Raw genomic sequence first — 21,267 nt, 5'->3', positions numbered from 1 at the left:
AATATTCTAAGTTGTAATATTAATGGCCTAAATGGCCCACACAAATGTACAGGTTTTTTTTTGTACAGGATTTTTTGCGAAGAAGAAAGATTGATATAGTGTTAGTTCAAGAATCTCATTTGAAAGAGGAGGATGTACACAGGTGAGTTTTATTTATTTTTTTGTTTTTGTGTCAAGATGATTTACGACTTTGACCTTTGACCTTTTGACAGGTTGAACTTCCGGTGACCTTATGATGGATGGGTTGAACTTTCCGAATGAGTTCATGGGTTAACCTATGACCCCTCCCCAGACATCGATCATGTGGTTTTGACAGAAGCTTAATAAGACCTAGTTAGTTCTAAATCGTGGTTTTGACGGGTAGTTTTACGGTATACGAACCCTCCCCAGGCATCGATCATGTGGTTTTGACAGAAGCTATTTGTTGGTTGTTTGAACTTTGTCCCAGTTAGGTTGTTTGAACTTTGTCCCAATTATATGGTTATGCGTGTGTGTGTGTGTGTGTGTGTGTGTGTGTGTGTGTGTGTGTGTGTGTGTGTGTGTGTATGTGTGCGTCCCACTCCCATTACATTCATGAGCAGTATATAAATGGGATCGGTGTGTTCTACATTTATATATAAAACATTCTATAATTAATATAATTTATATAATATAATATAAATGATCATGCTAAAGTTGAAAAAACATTTTAGTTATTTCACATTCATATATAAAACATCCTATCCTTTATATAATATAATATAAATTATCATGCTAAAGTTGAAAACACACCGTTCTTTATATTCTATCCTTTATATAATATACATAATCTAAAATCACTTTAACTAAGGTTGAAAAAACATTCTATTCTTTTAAAAGGTTATAAATGAAACGGTTATAAAAAATATACTGAAACCAATCCGCCTACCTTATTTTAGACAGAAGCTTCAGCTTTGTGAGAAACGGGCTTGCAGCTCCATCTGTCGGACTCTCTCTGAATGACCTTACCCCTGTCTCAGAATATAGGCAGCCTCAGCGCTGTCAGACAGACAGAGAGAGTGCGCGTGCCCTGCAAGCGCGAGTTCTCAGTGTCCACGAACGGTTATAAAAAATATACTCAAACCGACTGTTTCAGACAAACAAAATCATAATATCTTTAAAGACATTGTTAATTAAAAACCATCGTATCTCATGCAGGAGTAGCATGTTTTTAACAGTTTTCTGACGGGTGCATCTATGAATTACGGTTTGGTCAGCCCCTAGCACATGGTTTTTGACGGGTAGTTTTACGGTATACGAACCCTCCCCACGCTTCGATCATGTGGTTTTGACAGAAGCTATCTGCCGGTTGTTTGAACTTTGTCCCAGTTAGGTTGTTTGAACTTTGTCCCAATTATATGGTTATGCGTGTGTGTGTGTGTGTGTGTGTGTGTGTGTGTGTGTGTGTGTGTATGTATGTATGTGTGCTCCATTAAACTAGCAAATAAAAACCCTCTCCATGTGTTTTAAATCATAACAGGTTTTTTATTTTTTATCTCAGGTTCAAATATTGAGCAGCAAGCCTTTGATGGTATTAATACATGTAAGTACGTATTAACTATTCTTTTTATAAATTAAAATGAACATATTTTTATTTTGTCTTTTTATAAATTTGTTTTTTTTTTTTGCTTACATTTCCTGTGGTTTTTTGCTTACATTTCAACTAAAGTATAATTTATTCCACATCAATTGCTTCAGCATCTTTAAAAGTTTCTTATTTAAAGTATCATCTTCAATGTTTTGATCACCTCTCACATGTGATGAAACATTTAATCAAAGTCTTTCTTTATTTTTAAATATAGAATGAAAAATATTTATCTTGTTTTAAATGGATGCGAAGGATCCTGTTTGTTTGTAACAGCGCAGACGCGACTCACCCATGTCACCTCAAACAACGTCTCAAATATTTAGATGAAGTTAATGTATCTTTTAGAAAAATATTTTCAGAAAAAGACCCTCGATTCTATTCAGTCATTAAAGATGGTTCGGGCAGATAGCTTTATGCCTCTGTGGACCCATGCATTGAATGTTTCACATATGGAGAATTGATTTAGCTGATGCTTGTATGTAATTCGAGAACTTTGACCTTTACTACCATTAGGCTATGTTATGCTTCATTTAAAAAAGTGTGTAAACACAATATAGAGTTTTCACATATGGAGCAAATCTAGCCGTGAAATAGTCATTATCTGGCTTTTGCTATGGTCGTAAACTTTACACATACCGCTGATATTTTCACAAACAGAACGGAAGAGTCATTTTGCAGGCTCTCTGTCGCTGTTCAAAAAATAACACTATACATCTAACGGCTGTTATTATATTTTATATATTTTGTTAAAAGTATCTTTAATGTCCATACCATGTATCGTTTAAATATTTCAAAAACCATATTATATTCTTAAATAAAAACATTACATTTAAAAAAAATTATATTATTATTAAATTATGCTTATTATTCGAACTAACAGTTGACTTCTACGTTATCCACCATCACCTTACAAGCATAACATTTCAAACATGTACTGAAATCATTTCATTTGGAAACAAAGACAAATTTCTCAAGGACGATGCATACCTTGACTTACAACTAAAAAATCAAGTCAAGAATCTTGGTGTGATTCTGGAGTCAGACCTTAGTTTCAGCAGTCAAATTTTAAAGTACTTTTACTCGTTTATAAATCACTCAATGGCCTATGACCTATATACAATGCAAATATATGCTTGCTGAATATAAACCTAACAGACCACTCAGATCATTAGGATCAAGTCAGAAGTTACAAACACCGAGGTTTCACTCAAAACAAGGGGAGTCCACTTTTAGCTATTATGCCACCCGCTGTTGGAATCATCTTCCAGCAGAGATCAGATGTGCTAAACATTAGCCAAATTCAAAACTCATCTGTTTAGCATGCATTTTACTGAATGAGCACTGTGCTATGTCCAAACTGGTTGCACTGTATTTTCTATTCTTAGCCGTTTTAATTAATTTTAATTAATTTTAAATCATTTTAAAAGTTTTTTAATTCCTTGTTTTACTGTTGTGATTATTATTATTTCTTATGATTATTTTACTTCCTTTTAAGTGAAGCGCTCTGAATTATCATTGTCTATGAAATGTGCTATATAAATAAACTTACATTGCCTTGCCTAAATACTGGTCACGCTCAATGAGATGAAGACATGCAGAGGTAGAGAACGCAACAAACATACCCCTTTAGGTCATGAAGCAGCCTGTCTAACACAACACATATTCTCCAGAATGGGGTAATGATGGCTTCATTATTTCATGATGAAGACAGACTGAATATTCAGATACCAGAGGGGATTGTTCGACTTTTTTCTTAAGACAAAGACGATTACTTGATTTCAAGAACGCACAACCAAATCCTAATGCTATTTCACGAAATAACACAACAATGGCTGGTCCATTACAACATATACATGTCAAGTCTGTTTTATCATAGGTATATCATATTATTCTTGAATATAACTGTTTAGTCTAAATAAAATTAGCATATTGTGAAAAAGTTCATTATTTTCCATAATGTAATGATAAAAATTAAACTTTCATATATTTTAGATTCATTGCACACCAACTGAAATATTTCAGGTCTTTTAGTGTTTTAATACTGATGATTTTGGCATACAGCTCATGAAAAACCCAAAATTCCTATCTCAAAAAATTAGCATATCATGAAAAGGTTCTCTAAACGAGCTATTAACCTAATCATCTGAATCAAACTAATTAACTCCAAACACCTGCAAAAGATTCCTGAGGCTTTTAAAAACTCCTAGCCTGGTTCATTACTCAAAACCGCAATCATGGGTAAGAGGTTAACCCAGAAGGCCATCATTGACACCCTCAAGCGAGAGGGTAAGACACAGAAAGAAATTTATGAATGAATAGGCTGTTCCCAGAGTGCTGTATCGAGGCACCTCAGTGGGAAGTCTGTGGGAAGGAAAAAAATGTGGCAAAAAACGCTGCACAACGAGAAGAGGTGACCGGACCCTGAGGAAGATTGTGGAGAAGGACAGATTCCAGACCTTGGGGGACCTGCGGAAGCAGTGGAATGAGTCTGGAGTAGAAACATCCAGAGCCACCGTGCACAGGCGTGTGCTTTTGAACCAGAAACAGCGGCAGAAGCGCCTGACCTGGGCTACAGAGAAGCAGCACTGGACTGTTGCTCAGTGGTCCAAAGTACTTTTTTTCGGATGAAAGCAAATTTTTGCATGTCATTCGGAAATCAAGGTGCCAGAGTCTGGAGGAAGACTGGGGAGAAGGAAATGCCAAAATGCCTGAAGTCCAGTGTCAAGTACCCACAGTCAGTGATGGTCTGGGGTGCCATGTCAGCTGCTGGTGTTGGTCCACTGTGTGTTTTATCAAGGGCAGGGTCAATGCAGCTAGCTATCAGGAGATTTTGGAGCACTTCATGCTTCCATCTGCTGAAAAGCTTTATGGAGATGAAGATTTCGTTTTTCAGCACGACCTGGCACCTGCTCACAGTGCCAAAACCACTGGTAAATGGTTTACTGACCATGGTATTACTGTGCTCAATTGGCCTGCCGACTCTCCTGACCTGAACCCCATAGAGAATCTGTGGGATATTGTGGAGAGAAAGTTGAGAGACGCAAGACCCACACTCTGGATGAGCTTAAGGCTGCTATCGAAGCATCCTGGGCCTCCATAACACCTCAGCAGTGCCACAGGCTGATTGCCTCCATGCCACGCCGCATTGAAGCAGTCATTTCTGCAAAAGGATTCCCGACCAAGTATTGAGTGCATAACTGAACATAATTATTTGAAGGTTGACTTTTTTTGTATTAAAAACACTTTTCTTTTATTGGTCGGATGAAATATGCTAATTTTTTGAGATAGGAAATTTTGGGGTTTCATGAGCTGTATGCCAAAATCATCAGTATTAAAACAATAAAAGACCTGAAAATATTTCAGTTGGTGTGCAATGAATCTAAAATATATGAAAGTTTAATTTTTATCATTACATTATGGAAAATAATGAACTTTTTCACAATATGCTAATTTTTTGAGATGGACCTGTACATGCTGCTCACATATTATTATAGCCCAGTTTGTGCTGATTACAGTGAGATTAGACTTTAGCCATTTAGATATTTATAAGAAACTGAAAAAAGCACAAATGTCAGGGCATGACAAAACTTCTCCAGGCCCCAAAAATACCCTTAGAATCCAGAGGGTTAAACAACTGGAGTGCGGTTCCAGAGATGCCCATCTTTCTGAGGGTGGACAGGAGAATCTGGTGATTAACAGTGTCAAAAACAGCAGACAGGTCCAGCAAAATGAGTACTGAGGATTTTGAAGCTGCTCTTGCCAGTCGCAGGGCTTCAGTAACCGAGAGCAGGGCAGTCTCAGTTGAGTGGCCGCTTTTGAAGCCAGATTGGTTGCTGTCCAGGAGGTTGTTCTGTACAAGAAACATAGAGAGCTGGTTGAACACAGCTCGTTCAAGTGTCTTTGCAATGAATGGAAGAAGGGATACCGGTCTGTAGTTTTCTAGAAGTGCTGGATTTAGAGATGGTTTCTTCAGCAGTGGGCTTACCCGACCCTGCTTTAACGCTGAGGGAAATGTTCCAGAGTGAAGAGAGGAGTTGATAATGTGAGTAGGTAAAGGTATGACTGAAGAAGAAATCGCTTGAAGGAGGTGAGTGGGGATCAGATCAAGTGGGCAAGTAGTAGGATGACTGGACAGGATAAGTTTGGAAACGTCCGTCTCTGTGAGTGGAGAGAAGGAGGAGAGAGAGTGTGCATTAGTCGTTGTGAAGTTATCCTCAGTCTGCGGTGCGGAGAATTGGTCACTGATGGTTCTTGTCTTATTTGTGAAGAAAACTACAAAGTCGTCAGCTGTAAGAGTCGATGGCAGAGGAGGTGGAGGTGGAGGCGGATTAAGAAGAGAAGAGAAAGTTTTGAAGAGTGTCCGAGCGTCACAACAGTTGTTAATTTTGTTGTGGTAGTATGATGTTTTTAGCAGTGAAGACATTTGCAGAGAAGGAAGAGAGAGAGAGACTGATACACACTGAGGTCGGTAGAGTTTCTTGATTTATGCCATTTCCTCTCTGCAGCCCTGAGTTTAGAGCGATGTTCACGGAGAACATCGGACAGCCAGGGGCAGATGGGGTGGTGCGTGCTGGTCTAGACGACAGTGGGAAAAAGTTGTCCAAGCAAGAGGCTAGATTGGAGCAAAAAGTGTCCGTAGCACTGTTCGTGTCCAGAGCTGAAAACTGTGAGAGTGAAGGAAGTGAAGATTAAACCACAGAGGATAGGCGAGATGGAGAGAGTGAGCGTAGGTTCCGTCGAAAGGTGACCTGCGTTGGAGCATGTGCCGCTTCAGGAGTAAGTGCTAGGTTAGCAGTAATGAGGAAGTGGTCTGAGGTGTGCAGTGGAGCAACTAAAGAGTTGTCCACGGATCAACAGCGCGTGTAGATGAGGTCCAGTTGGTTGCCCGATTTGTGAGTCGCTGTAGTAGACACTCGCTTGAGATCAAATGAGGCGAGCAGAGTGTTGACATCAACAGCCTGGGGTTGATCTAGGTGGATGTTGAAGTCACCAAGTAGTACCAGAGGAGTACCATCCTCAGGATAGTTTGATAGCAGCACATCCAACTCCTCCAAGAAGTTTCCCAATTGACCTGGGGGACGATAAATGACCACAAAGTGGATTTTAACAGGGTGGGTTACAGTAATAGCATGTGATTCAAATGAACCGTTACCTGTAGGTGATGGTTGAAGATCAAATTTCCAATCTTTCGATATAAGGAGACCAGTACCTCCACCCCTCCCAGTCGTACGAGGGGTGTGGGAACAAGTGAAACCAGTGGAGAGGGCTGCGGGAGTGGCAGTGTCCTCAGGTTTGATCCAAGTCTCAGTCAGTGCCATGAGGCTGAGACCGGAATGAGTAGCAATAGAAGAAATGAAGTTTGCTTTGTTAACCAGAGACCAACTGGAATAGAGAGCGTAGTAGTAGAGGTCAGAGGGACAGGCCGTAGACTTGTCGGGCAGGCCTTCCTTAGACGTACATAGCGTGTTAGTAGTGATAGTAGAGATCTGAAAGCACATAGTGACTACAAGTGCCCCAAATAAGTATTTGAGGACAAGCTGTACAAAAATTGAAGGGGAGAAAAGCAATACTCAAGTGCCCTGTCGGTGTCCTTGCTCGGTGGAGTCGCGCAGGTAGAGTCGATGTTCTTTACACTCGTCGGTCTTCACACGAGGGCTGCCGCGACCACTGCTGCGGTGACACCTACCACTTATATATTTGCCTGATTACCTGTGATTGAAGTTAGCTGGTCATGCCTCCCTTTTTAGCAGACCGAAACTGGCCAGACCCACGATAAACGCAAAACCAAGTGCCACTTCAGCATGTATTTACCAGGGTAAGACACACAGTAAATAAAGCAAAGTTTTCCTAGCAACGACATTCCTAACCAATGGCTTCAGTCACCCATTACCTCCCATTTCCCCCCGATCTCGTAGATGGACATCAAACAGTGCTGACCTGGGGGCCAAGATTGTAGACCCCGTATACCAGTTTGTCCGGTCAGCATTCAAATCCGCATCCCTTTTCCAGTCTTCATTTCCAAGCTCCTTCTCAGTTCTCAGCCCAGAAACGCTGCCTGCTCCATTGTCATGTTTACTGGCCACTCCACTGTCAAGCCCACCAGCTGATTCACTCCAAAGCCCTATGAAGACAGCAGCTATCCCCTTAACCTCAGCCCAAAAAAAGGAAAATGAGAAGGAAAAGACTGTTGGCCCTGGCCCCTGACCCAAGTTGAGAGATGGCTCTAGCCCCAACCAGATTCAAGTGTCCATCCCAGAATGCTCTCCAGAGTCCACTCCAAAATGCTCTCACTCAATTCACAGAGCTCAACAAGGCGTCCAACCCTCCTTTGTCTCCTTCGCCTTCACTGGTCTCGTCCAGCTCTCCTTCATCTCCGCTTGCCTTTTCCAGCTCTCCTTTGTCTCCTGTTCCCACGTTAAGTCCTGAGAGGGCTCCTGTTCCCACATCCAGCCCATAGAGGGCTGTTGTTCCCATGTCTGGCCCAGGGAGAGCCTCAGATCCCGAGTCTAGCCCAGAGAGGGCTCCTGTTCCCACGTCCTGTCCAGACAGGGCTGTTGTTCCCACATTCGGCCCAGGGAGGGCCTCAGATACCGAGTTTAGCCCAGAGAGGGCTCCTGTTCCCACGTCCAGCCCAGAGAGGGCTGTTGTTCCCACGTCCAGCCCAAAGAGGGCTGCGGTTCCCACGTATGGCCCGGCAAGGGCCACAGATTCTGCGTATGGCCCAGGAAGGGCTTCAGTTCCCGAGTCTAGCCCAAGGAGGGCTCCTGCCTTCATGTCTCTGAGAAGGCTGCGGTTTCCACATCCAGCCCCGAGAGGGCTTGTGTCCCCAAGTCCAGCCAGGAGAGGGATTCTGTTCCTGAGAGCAGCCCAGAGTGGACTTCTGAGCCCAGCCCAGAGCCGGTCCAAGCCAGGAGACCTGGAGTCTCACTTAAGAATTTTTTTTTGGGGGGGGGCTATATGTCTCCAGCTGTAGTGGCCGGGGCAAGGCCAAGGCCATGGAGGCCGTCCAGCCATGGACCCCGAAACTGCCTGTTTCGCCTTGGTTTCCTGAACTGCCTGCTCCGCCATGGCCACTTGGACTGCCTGTTCCGCCATGGCCTCCTGAACTGCCTGCTCCGCCATGGGCCCCTGAGGACCTCCCATCCCCTACAAGCCTCTAGGGCGCCCACCCTCCCACCCCCTTTGTGGATTGTAATTGCCGTAAGGACACGCCTTCCGGGGGGGGGGGGGGGATAATCCGGGAGTCAGGGAGTCTCAGTCACCACAGTCTTCAGCCCCAGCGCATACCAGATCCCAGTCACCAGAGGACTGATTGCCTGCACCTGCCTCAGCTCATTAAGCTCCCTATATCACTGCACTCTGCCAGCAGCCTCAGTGTGTGGTCTACAGTTTGCATTACTGAACTAAGACTGACTCCTTACCTTGCTACTTACCTGTTTTTACTCACCCTTAGATGCTCCTTCACTCCACCGCTCCCGTTCTCCACTGCTCCTTTGATCCTCCAGATCACCTGGAAGAGACAATCATCTGTTACCATCAGCTAAGAGACCTGAAACCTTACATCTGCATATTACCTTATGATCATTGCTTCTCATTGCCACAGCCCGTCTGTCAATAAAACTGCTGTTTTGCATTCTTGCCTCTGTGTTTCTGGCCTGTTTGCTGACACATGTATTGTTAGGCATTTTATTTATTTTAATTTTTTTGTTTTTTGTCATTACGTGATGCAGCCTTTACAATTTTCACTGTGGGGTTTTTGTGTATTTCAATATAAGTATGCATTATTGGGTACTAACAGGTGAGTTTGAGTTGATGGTTTTTGCACATTACTTTTTACAGTATGTGAGGTACACAACAATATAACATCAAACTTTGAGAACAGTAACCGTAAATTACTATATGAGATGAATGCATATCTATATTGCTGCATTCTATTACAAACTTTTTTTTCAAAGTAAGTGTATGAAGAATTTAAGCCATTAGAACATAATGGTCCAGTCACTATTTGTTTTACAGATACGGTTGTCACAAGTCGGTCAGGCTCACCACTCAGCCAATCACAACACACCCTCTCACCTGAGTATTAATCAGCAGCACCTGATCACGATTACCTCATCAGCTCACCACCACATATAAGCACACACCTCAGTCACTTCATTGTTCGATCTCATAGCTTCAATACGGAACCCTTCCAGTTTCAAGCTACTTGCATTGGCTCTCTACTAACCTTGCTGCTTACCTCTTTGTCAAACCTGATTCTCCTAGACTCCTGTGTTTCTCCAGTGTGCCTCCAGTGAACCCTCATCCAAGATCTCTTCTCCAGTGTTACCCCGAGGTGTGTGCAACGGATCCTCCATTCTGGTCACCCCACCGGCCTTACGGAGTAAGCCCATATCATATCCAGTCATCCAAACCCTGATCAACGGTTACTCCGGACTCTCTCACCTGCCTCCATCCAGATATATACCTGTTTTTATAATAAACCTGTTTAAATCTAACCTTCTGTCCCTGAGTCCATGTGTTACAGAAGATCGGACCTAAACAGAGGATGAGCAAACTGGACCCATTTCAAGAGCTGGTGAATTCGCTACGGTGAGTGTTGCAACCTACCACCCCACCGCCAGTCTCTCCGGCCCGGCCTCAACCAACACAACACACCACTTCTGGTTCTCCCCCTTGAATCGTGTATCCGAGCCCAGTCGTCAGACCAGCGCCCTATGCAGGCGTGGCGGAAGAATGCAACAGGTTTCTTCTTCAATGCTCTCTCGCCATTCACACTCAGCCTCAATTATATCCTTCAGAACAGTGTAAAATCGCCTTTGTAATCTCGTCCCTCACAGGTCCTGCACTTCTGTGGGCTGAAACAATCTGGTCACAAGCTGGTCCCGCAACACAGTCTTTTGAAAATTTCATCACACACTTTTGGGAGGTATTTGGTACTACCAAGGGTGATTCATCAATTGGTGAGCAACTTTATCATCTCAAACAAGGCAATATGACAATGCATGAGTATACCCTACAGTTTAGAACCCTTGCGGCGGCCAGCGGATGGAATGAGGCTTCCCTGATCACCGCGTTACGCCGAGGTCTTGAACCCAGACTCCGCCTCCAGCTGGCATCATTCGATGATTCACAGGGTCTAGAAAGTTTTATCCAGCAAGCCACCAGATGTTCAAACCACCTACAATCTTGCCCCAAGGAATTCTCACCAGCCAGCCTTACACCACGCTACCACCAAACTGACACCCAGAATCCTCCTGAGACTCACCCAGAACCCATGCAAACAGATATCAACCGTCTGACACCCACTGAACATCGTAGGAGAATGACCCAAGGTTTATGCCTCTACTGCGGCGCGGGTGGGCATCATTTCATGGCCTGTCCCCTTCGTCCTCCTTGACCAGTGGTGAGTTTTCTACGACCAACACCAATTAAAATGGATCCACTCACCACTATTGCCCATCTTACTGCTGCCCATGTCACTCTTCCAGTTACTACCCTCCTCGACTCTGGGTCAGCCGGGAACTTCATCTCGGGCAACCTCTGTCGCCAGCTCCACCTACCGACCTCCAAAACTGAAACCACCTACCAAGTAATCTCTATCACCGGGAAACCGTTAAATCAAAGGCACGTGCGTTCAAGCGTGGGTCCAGTCCAGCTAACGCTTGGCCTGCTGCATACGGAATCCATCAATCTCCTAGTCCTCGGAGGCTCCACAGCAGATATCATTCTGGGTCGTCCCTGGCTGGTGCAGCACAACCCAATAATCTCATGGTTGTCTGGTGAAATCTTACGGTGGGGTGACCAGCGTTTCCCTTCATGCTTTCCCAATCGTCCAGCTCCATCGAAGTCACCACATCAAACCTTACCCCTTAACACCACCTCTATTGAAAGCCCTCCTGAGAAACGTTCCATTAACATTCCCTCCTGCTACAAGGAATTCCATGATGTCTTCTGCCCTCACAAAGCCTCACAACTGCCTCCTCACCACCCCTGGGACTGTGCGATCGATCTGATTCCAGGTGAGCCAGTGCCTCATGGAAAGATCTATCCCCTCTCCTTACCAGAACAGAAGGCCATGGAGGAGTATGTGGAGGAAGCTCTCAGACAAGGCTACATTGTCCCATCCCATTCCCCTGCCGCTTCGAGATTTTTCTTTGTGGCGAAGAAGGACAGAGGCTTGCGGCCCTGTATAGATTATCGTGCACTGAACCAGATAACAGTAAAGTTCCAGTACCCTCTTCCCCTCGTCCCAGCTGCACTAGAACAACTTTGAGGAGCCACCATATTCTCCAAGCTAGACTTACGCAGTGCATATAATCTCATCCGCATTCGCAAGGGAGATGAATGGAAGACGGCATTCGTGACCCCTACTGGCCACTATGAATACTGGGTCATGCCGTATGGCCTAGTTAACGTCCCCTCCATCTTCCAGGACTTCATGCACACAGTGCTCCGGGAGTATCTCAACTGCTTTGTCATTGTGTATATTGACGACATCCTCATCTACTCCCGGAGCCTCGAAGAACATTGTGTGCATGTAAGGACCATTCTATCCGGACTCAGACAGTTCCAACTCTTCCTAAAGGCAGAAAAATGCACCTTTCACCAAACCTCAGTGCACTTTCTGGGTTATATAATCAGTGAAACAGGAATCCATATGGACGAGGGGAAGATAGAAGCAATCACCTCCTGGCCACAACCTTCCACAATCAAAGAACTCCAACACTTCCTAGGTTTTGCCAATTTCTACAGCCGATTCATAAAGAACTACAGTACCATCACTAGTCCCATCACCAACCTCCTATGTAATAAACCCAAGTCCCTGTCCTGGACTCCAGCCACCACTGAGGCCTTCGCCACCCTAAAGCAAACCTTCACAACCGCTCCCCTCCTAGTTCATCCAGACCCAGAATTCCCCTTCATGTTGGAAGTGGATGCCTCTACCACTGGAGTGGGAGCGGTTCTCTCCCTGAGGCAAGGCTCTCCAACTCGACTCCATCCATGCGCTGCCTTCTCACGGAAGCTCAGCCCGGTGGAGAAGAACTACGACATTGGGAACCGAGAAGTGCTGGCCATCAAATTAGCGTTGGAAAAGTGGCGACACTGGCTAGAGGGCATGGCTCATCCATTCATCATACTTACAGATCATAAGAACCTACAATACCATAGAGAAGCAAAATGACGAAATCCCTGCCAAGCTAGATGGGCACTCTTCTTCACAAGGTTTAACTTCACAATCTCTTATAGACCCGGTCCTCGAAACATCAAGGCCGATGCCCTGTCCGGACTCCATGCTCCTGAAGAAGGTACGGATGAGCCTGAAAACATAATCCCTACACAGCTCATTTCTAGCCCAATTCAGTGGACCTCACCGCCAGTCGCTACGGAAGTTCTTCCGGCTGCCTCCACGGACCCAACGCACTCCACTCATTCTGACCGGCCATACCTCCTTAGGCACTGGCCACCCTGGGGCTGACGCAACTCTCTCGCTGCTTAAAGACCGCTTCTGGTGGCCCAACATGGCAGGAGACGTTAGAAGATTCGTCAGGGGGTGTACTGAGTCCTCTCTTCCCCACTTCCAAGAGTCCCCGTCATCTTCCAGCCGGCAAAGTGCATCCACTACCCATTCCCAACCGTCCCTGGTCACACTTAGGAGTGGATTTCATTACAGATCTGACTCCCTCTGATGGTAATACCTGTATCCTGTTGATATTCGATAGATTCTCTAAATTCTGCCATCTCATCCCCCTACAGGGTTTACCTACAGCCTTGCAGACAGCAGAACTCCTCTTCAATTGGGTGTTTTGCCAGTTTGGCCTCCCCGAGGACATCGTGTTGGACCGTGGACCCCAGTTCATTTCCCGGGTATTCCCTTTTTCTCCCTAAGTGTGACTATAAGCCTCTCCTCTGGGTACCAGCTTCAATCTAATGGCCAAGCGGAGCGGGAGATACAAGAGGTAGGACGATTCCTCAGGACCTTCTGCCATGGCCACCAGAACTCCTGGAACCAGTTCCTGGGCTGGGCCGAGTACGCCCAGAACTCACTCCATCAACCATCCACGGGTCTTACACCATTCAAATGCATACTCAGGTACCAGCCCCCTCTCTTCCCCTGGTCAGGAGACCCCTCGGATGTTCCTGTGGTGGATTACTGGTTCCGGGAGAGCGAGAGAGTCTGGGACGAGGCTCACCATCTTCTCCAATGGGCAATGCGCAGACAGAAGATGGCAGCCGACCTTCGCAGAGCACCCACTCCTACCTACCAACCTGGACAGAAGGTATGGCTGTCCACTCGGGACATCAGACTGCGCCTGCCCTGCCAGAAACTCAGTCCCAGATTCGTCTGCCCCTTCACCATTCTGAAACGGATCAATCCCGTCACCTACAAACTCCAACTCCCTCCACAATATAGAATTTACCCCACGTTCCATGTGTCACTGCTTAAACCTTTTCACCCTCCTGTCTCCACAGAGCCCGTTGCTTCTGGAGAAAGGATCCATCTACAAGGTCAAGGAAATTCTGGAATCCCGGCGGCGTGGTGGCAGACTGGAGTATCTAGTTGACTGGGAAGGATATGGCCCAGAAGAGCGCTCCTGGGTTTCTAGAGACAATATTCTTGATCCCACACTCCTAGAGGAATTCCACACAGCACATCTGGATCGTCCAACTCCTCTGTGCAGAGGGAGACCACCACGTCGTCGGGATGTTTGGCCCTCAGGAGCAGGCCCTGGAGGAGGGGGTACTGTCACAAGTCGGTCAGGCTCACCACTCAGCCAATCACAATGCACCCTCTCACCTGAGTACTAATCAGCAGCACCTGATCACGATTACCTCATCAGCTCACCACCACATAAGCACACACCTCAGTCACTTCATTGTCTGATTTCATAGCTTCGATAAGGAACCTTTCCAGTTTCAAGCTATTTGCATTGATTCTCTACTAACCTTGCTGCTTACCTCTTTGTCAAACCTGATTCTCCTAGACTCCTGTGCTTCTCCAGTGTGCCTCCAGTGAACCCTCATCCAAGATCTCCTCCCCAGTGTTACCCCAAGGTGTGTGCAGCGGATCCTCCATTCCGGTCACCCCACCGGCCTTACGGAATAAACCCATATCATATCCAGTCATCCAAACCCTGCTCAACGGTTCCTCCGGACTCTCTCACCTGCCTCCATCCAGATATATACATATACCTGTTTTTATAATAAATCTGTTTAAATCTAACCTTCTGTCCATGAGTCCGTGTGTTACACAGGTATCTTTAGGTTAAGAATTAAATGGTTTGAATAATAAATATCCTCATACACAAACTTAAGCACTCTGCAGTAAGCATATGCTATAATGTGTTGTTACATGGAAAACATATGTGACCTGTCACCGAAACCAGTGACACAAGTCAGCAGCACAACTTTCGAGCAAAATGAGAAAGAAGCATTTTTTTTTGTTTGTTTGTTTGTTTTTCAAAATTGGTGATTTTTGTTTTTTTGCAGAATCTGTTAGTTGAGATCACGAAGAAGCCTCTCCGTGTTTGAGATAGCAGTATTGGTATATTTAAAAGCGTACATTTTGAGGTTGAAATTGGCTTGTTTTTCTGAGATTCTAGCACGCAGTAGGGGCGTGTCATTGTCTGTGTGTATTTCCATACTGGATAAGCCGGCTTTTGTTTCTTTTGTTATTGCCCCCGACATCCAAGGGAAGCGTGGCTACTTATTATGCAGCACTCTGGCCGGCTCTAGCTGATATCAAAATTCAATAAAGATGGATGCTGCAAAGATTATCGCAGATGAGCTGAACCGTGGCTGTTACACTGAAAATGTTTTGAAATACTTCTTCGACAAGCCGGATGCATAAGAACAAGCGCTCACTGTTTCCGAAGACAATCTGAGCGACGATGAAAGCGGCATAATAAGACTGAATAATATCCCTAATCTACAACTAAGCGAAGATGAAGACGAGGAAGAATGTATCGGACTGGCGTCAGATGAGTTAGACCATAAGATATCAGAGGCTATATCGATAGTAACATTTGATGGGGATAAAGACAGAAAAATGGGGAAAATCCGTAACTTTGACTGTAAATGCTACACAAGGAGAAAAGAGAACTCTCTGCATGGGAGACAGTCCTGTAGCCAGAAGCTTTCTCCAGACATTATGTACAACATACGGCTGGATTCGGAAAAAGAGTGGCAGGACAAAGAGTGGCAGGACATGCAAATTATTGGACATTTAGAGGCAAACAGACGCACAGTGCAAACTTCGGAGATGGTTACATCCACAAAGAAGACCCCAACAAAGAGAAAGTGTTCCTGAACGACTTATTTTATTGGAAGCAACGAGATCTGCAAGAATACTTTTCTGTTTCTTATGGGGTGAGTTTCCATAAACATCAAAGTTTGTCATTTTATATTCATTCTAAGAACACGTAATCTCATGTTTAGTCCATGTTTAGACCTTCCCATACCTACGTATTGTTATTAGCTAGCTCAGGACTGTCTTTTTAATTGTAATCAAGTCAAGTCAAGTCAAGTCTGCTTTATTGTCAATTCTTCCACATGTACAGTACATACATACAGAGAATCGAAATTGCGTTACTCTCAGACCCCCGGTGCATACAGATAACACTAACAGTAGAGCCTAAAATCTAGATCAAATATAAAATATAAGATAAAACTATACAAAGGGAATGTAAAAAAAGACATAGAAAAAAATTAAATAAAAATATGGTTAAATAAAAGCAGCGCAAGGCACATGGCAGATAGAGTGCAAACCAGTGAACAAACAGTGCAGATAAAAAGATTTTTAGTGCATAAAAAAATAGCTTATTCAGTCTGATTAAAGTGACAAAGGGCTCAAGAGCAGTTATTTTATTTAAACTGACTGATGAGGAGGTAGAATGACGTCAGTTCCATGGTCAATGAGGTAGTGAGCAGACCAATGCTGCACAAAGTGACTGGTGCATGACATCGTATGTTAGTGGAAGGACCTGGGGATGTGGGACCTGGTGGGGGGGGGGTGTTCATAGTTCAGTGGTGCCTGGGGCAGAAGAGGGACGGGGGGGCAAGTTCGGGAGCGAGTTCAGCTTCCTGACAGCCTGATGGATGAAGCTGTCCTTCAGTCTGCTGGTCCTGGCCTGGAGACTCCGCAGTCTCCTCCCTGATGACAGCAGACTGAAGAAGCTGTGTGACGGGTGAGTGGGATCACCTGCAATGCAGAGGGCTTTGCGAGTGAGACGGGTTCCATAAATGTCCTGGAGGGAGGGGGGAGAGAGACACCAATGATCTTCTCAGCTGCTCTCACTATGCGTTGCAGAGTCTTCCGGCAGGACGCGTTGCAGGCGCCATACCACACAGTGATGCAGCTGGTCAGAATGCTCTCGATGGTGCCTCTGTAGAAGGTGTACATGATGGGGGCTGGGGCTCTGGCTCTCCTTAGTTTGTGGAGGAAGTAGAGACGCTGCTGTGATTTCTTGGCCAGTGCTGCGGTGTTGTCGGTCCAGGAGAGGTCCTCTGTGATGTGCACACCCAGGAACTTGGTGCTGCTCACTCTCTCCACAGTCGCACCGTTGATGGTCAGAGGAACATGCTGAGTGTCCGCTCTCCTGAAGTCAACAACAATCTCCTTCGTCTTCTCCACGTTCAGAGAGAGATTGTTGTCACTGCACCACCCGGCCAGGCGGCTCACCTCACTCCTGTAGTTTGTCTCATCTCTGTTGCTAATGAGACCCACCACAGTCGTGTCATCCGCAAACTTAATGAAGAGGTTGGAGTTGTATGACGGTGTGCAGTCGTGTGTCAGCAGAGTGAAGAAGAGGGGGCTCAGCACACATCCTTGGGGGGCCCCAGTGTTCAGTGTGATGGTGCTGGATGTGTTGCTGCCGACACGTACTGCCTGAGGTCTTCCAGTCAGAAAGTCCAACAGCCAGTTGCACAGCGAAGAGTTGAGCCCCAGCTCGACCAGTTTGTGAATGAGCTGTTGAGGGATGATTGTGTTGAATGCTGAACTGAAGTCTATGAACAGCATTCTGACGTATGAGTTTTTTTTCTCTAGATGTGTGAGTGCTGAGTGGAGGGTAGTTGAGATGGCATCATCGGTCGACCGGTTGGACCGATATGCAAACTGGAATGGGTCCAGGGAGGTGGGGGGGCAGACTTGATGTGGTGCATGACTAGCCGTTCGAAGCACTTCATGAGGATGGGAGTAAGTGCAACAGGACGGTAGTCATTGTTAATCGCTAGCATCGTATCACTTGCCAAAAACCCCCATTACTATAACAGCCTTTCAGATGGTAATGTGAGCATCTGCTATTAATTTGAATAATGCTTTAATTGCTTGAATTGACTGGTGTGAATGACTTAGCTCACGTAAACCTTCCTGTTAGCATTCTTGAATTGAATGTGATGCTAATAATTTTAGCCAGTGGAGGAGGAAGTGCTACTTAATATTCTTAACGAGGATTTACTAAAGTAATAGTAAATGTATCAGATTAAATTCCTACTTAAGTAAAAGTAAAAAGTATCCGTAGCCATAAAATGTGCGTTATAAGTCAAAAGTAAAAGTATTTATGAAGAGTTTAATGTACAGGATTTTTTTAGTCCTTTGACTCAAACCAGGTCTAACCACTAACTGAGGTCTAAACCAGGACTAAACCAAGACTAAACCAGGAAGTGCAGATACAGACTCTAAAATGTAGTGAAGTAAAAGTAAAAGGTATTCATCATAAAATTTACTTCAGTAAAGTAAAAGTACCTATTTTTTTTACAATACATTCTGATATAGGTGACAAGATGCCTGTTAGCATGATGTAAAACGTTTTTTTTTTTCTTTTTTTCCCCCCTTTTTTCCAGCATTGGCAGAGACACCCTGGCTGATATAGTCAAACACTATGAGGAGAATTGGGCAAGACCACGTTTGAGGAAGAAGCACTCACTGCCACGTCCACCAGCCAGGTTCATCAGCCCTGAGGATATCAACAGAGTTGTGGACTTCATAAAAAACTATGCAGAAGACAATGCCATCATGCTGCCTGGCCGACAGCCTGGGCATAAGGATTGGCATGTGAAGTTGCTGCCAACTCATGTGTCCAAGGCCTCAGTGTGGCATCTCTACATGAAGTCTGCTAAGGAGCTTGGTATGTGTAAACACTAATTTAGAATTGAGTGCTTATAATGTGAAATAATGTGAAGCACTATTAGCAATTACAGTACAATTGACCATAAGCAATATCTGTTTTTCAGGTGAGCGTGCAGTTTGTAAAACCAGCTTCAAAGCACTGTGGAACCGCCTTCTCCCACACATCAAAAGTTGCCGGCTGCGCACAGATCTCTGCTGGCAGTGCCAGAGCAATAACGAGCAGCTGATATGAAGTGCAAACCTCCCAGATGATAGAAAGTCTAAAGCAGTAAAGAAGCAACAAGATCATCTTTCCCTTGTGCAGAAAGAGAGGGCTGTGTACAACGACATGACTGCTGCCTGCAGAAAGATTTGCTCTGGCTCTAACTTTTCTTTTGGACCGTCCCTACCAGCAAGCAAGAAGATTAGGATGCATAACAGTTTTGATTTTGCTCAGCAGGTAACATTTCACACACATTTACTTTACTTTATTAATGTCCCTTAAAGGGTGATTAGGTGCATGAGAATAAGCAGCCTGATAATAGCGCAAATGCAGAATAGCATCAATATAGTAATTTTTATCTTTATTAGACAGTTATGAATATACACAAATTTCATTTAATCTAATCCAATTTCCCTCTCTCCCTCTGTCTCCTACAGTTACACTTTCCCTCAAACCCTCTCCAGCCAGGACCAATGTACTTCCTGACCCCACAGAAATGTGGCCTATTTGGTGTTTCCTGTGAAGGGCTGCATAAACAGGTGAATTACCTGATTGATGAAGGCATGTCATCTACTAAGGGAAGCAATGAAGTCATCAGCTACATGCATCATTTCTTCGGCAACTTTGGAGTTGGAGAAACAGAGGTGGATCTTCATTGTGACAACTACAGTGGGCAGAACAAGAACAACTTTCATGCTCTGGTACCTTGCCTGGCAGGTTGGACACAAGCTTCACGATAAAATTGAAATCAACTTCCTTATTGCTGGCCACACCAAGTTTTCCCCTGACTGTGGCTTTGGACTCATCAAGCAAGCCTACATGAAGAGAAGAGTCAACACTTTGACAGACATCGCTAAGGTACTTTAACTTTACTTTGCTTTAATGACTTCAGTGCTGTTTTCTGTTCTGCTTCAATTAAACATTTAACTGAAGATCTTTTTTTCTTCCTCTCTTCTCTTTTTTGTCATCAGGTTGTGGAAAACAGCTCTCCTGTGAGTCACCTCAATATCCCACAGCTTGTTGGAACGGCAGAGGGCAAAATTTTAGTCCAGACCTTCGACTGGCAGCAGCATCTGACTCACCACTTCCGTAGACTCCCACAGATCAAGAGTTATCAGCACTTCAGGTACTTATATTGAAACTTTAACATTGTGTACATACAATATAACATAGCAACAACATACACATGACAGTATTTTATGAGAAAATACTTTGCCATGTTAAAAATGTCTTATGTGCTTATTCTGTCACAGCTTTGACGCCAAGAGACCAGGTGTGGTGCTTGCAAAAACTCACCGTGATGCACAACCTGTCGAATATCAGTTACTGCGCGACGGAGCAGATCTGCCCCCTATCGACGGTCTTCCTGTTCTGGGCCCACCTGGACTGAACATTGACAGGCAGACCTATCTGTATGAAAAAATCAGGCCATTCTGTGCTGACGAGGCAAGAGACATCACATGCGCAGAGCCAAGGGTCAAAACACAGAAGAGACCACAGAAGAGGATGCGAATGTGATATCATTGGACATTGAAAGTGCTTGAATTTATTTTGTGCAATAAGTTTTCTGGAAGAAATTCCATATTATTCTCTCCGGTCCGATAATGTGTTATTTCGCCAACACTTCATGGACTATGCTTGATTTAGTTAGTTACTTGCATTTCCGCGTTATGTTAAGTGTTTCCCGCGTGAGGTAATTTTTTGTTGTATGTTGCCATGATGTTCACGCCCGCACAAAACTACTACGGTACCTCAGCGTTTCACAGACACACTGTGAAATGACTGGTTGCATGAGCCTAAGCTCTTTTCAATAAAATCCATGCAAAAGTTAATATCAGATCATTTTAGAATACAGTATAGGATGTACCGAATATTCTTCAGTTTTATGCAAAATATGACGAACAGAATATAAGACCTCTGTCATATGGCCAAAAATAAATGCAAAAAAAAGCTTTTTGCATAGTTGTGTTTGACACATGAAAACTGTAACAATGTATTTTACAAGGTAACACGATGTAACCTTGCTCTCACTCGAAATGTGTCCCCATATTAAGTCCTTGAATTTGAGGGTATTGGACCTGGAAAGTCCTTGAAAGGTTCTTGAATTTGAAGTGAACCAAGCTGTGGGAACGCTGTATTAACAACTATCCAAACTGTTTTAGACCGAGAAGAGTCATTGTAAGCCTATGTTACCCTTAAATGTCAGAGAAAAGAACAGAATCAGAGATTAATTTCTTTCTTATAAAAAATTGTACTTTGCATATTATACTATAAAAACACATAATTATAGTTGATTTTAGTTTATCATAGTTGATCATAACTAGAGAT

At 44.4% G+C, this 21,267-nt stretch overlaps 1 protein-coding gene across 1 annotated transcript; it reads left to right on the top strand.

The window, feature by feature from the left end:
- Positions 1-18,272: 18,272 nt before the first annotated feature.
- LOC109090899 lies at positions 18,273-20,817 on the top strand. Its single transcript, XM_042750253.1, has 4 exons — positions 18,273-18,735; positions 18,842-19,797; positions 19,911-20,065; positions 20,193-20,817. The coding sequence occupies exons 2-4, from the start codon at positions 19,495-19,497 to the stop codon at positions 20,455-20,457; spliced, it is 723 nt and encodes a 240-aa protein (XP_042606187.1). The 5' UTR covers positions 18,273-18,735; positions 18,842-19,494; the 3' UTR covers positions 20,458-20,817.
- The last annotated feature ends 450 nt before the right edge of the window (positions 20,818-21,267 follow it).

The sequence above is a fragment of the Cyprinus carpio genome, chromosome B23 (genome assembly GCF_018340385.1).
Source record: "Cyprinus carpio isolate SPL01 chromosome B23, ASM1834038v1, whole genome shotgun sequence".
NCBI classification, from domain to species: domain Eukaryota; kingdom Metazoa; phylum Chordata; class Actinopteri; order Cypriniformes; family Cyprinidae; genus Cyprinus; species Cyprinus carpio.
This window is presented reverse-complemented; position numbering and strand designations above follow the sequence as displayed.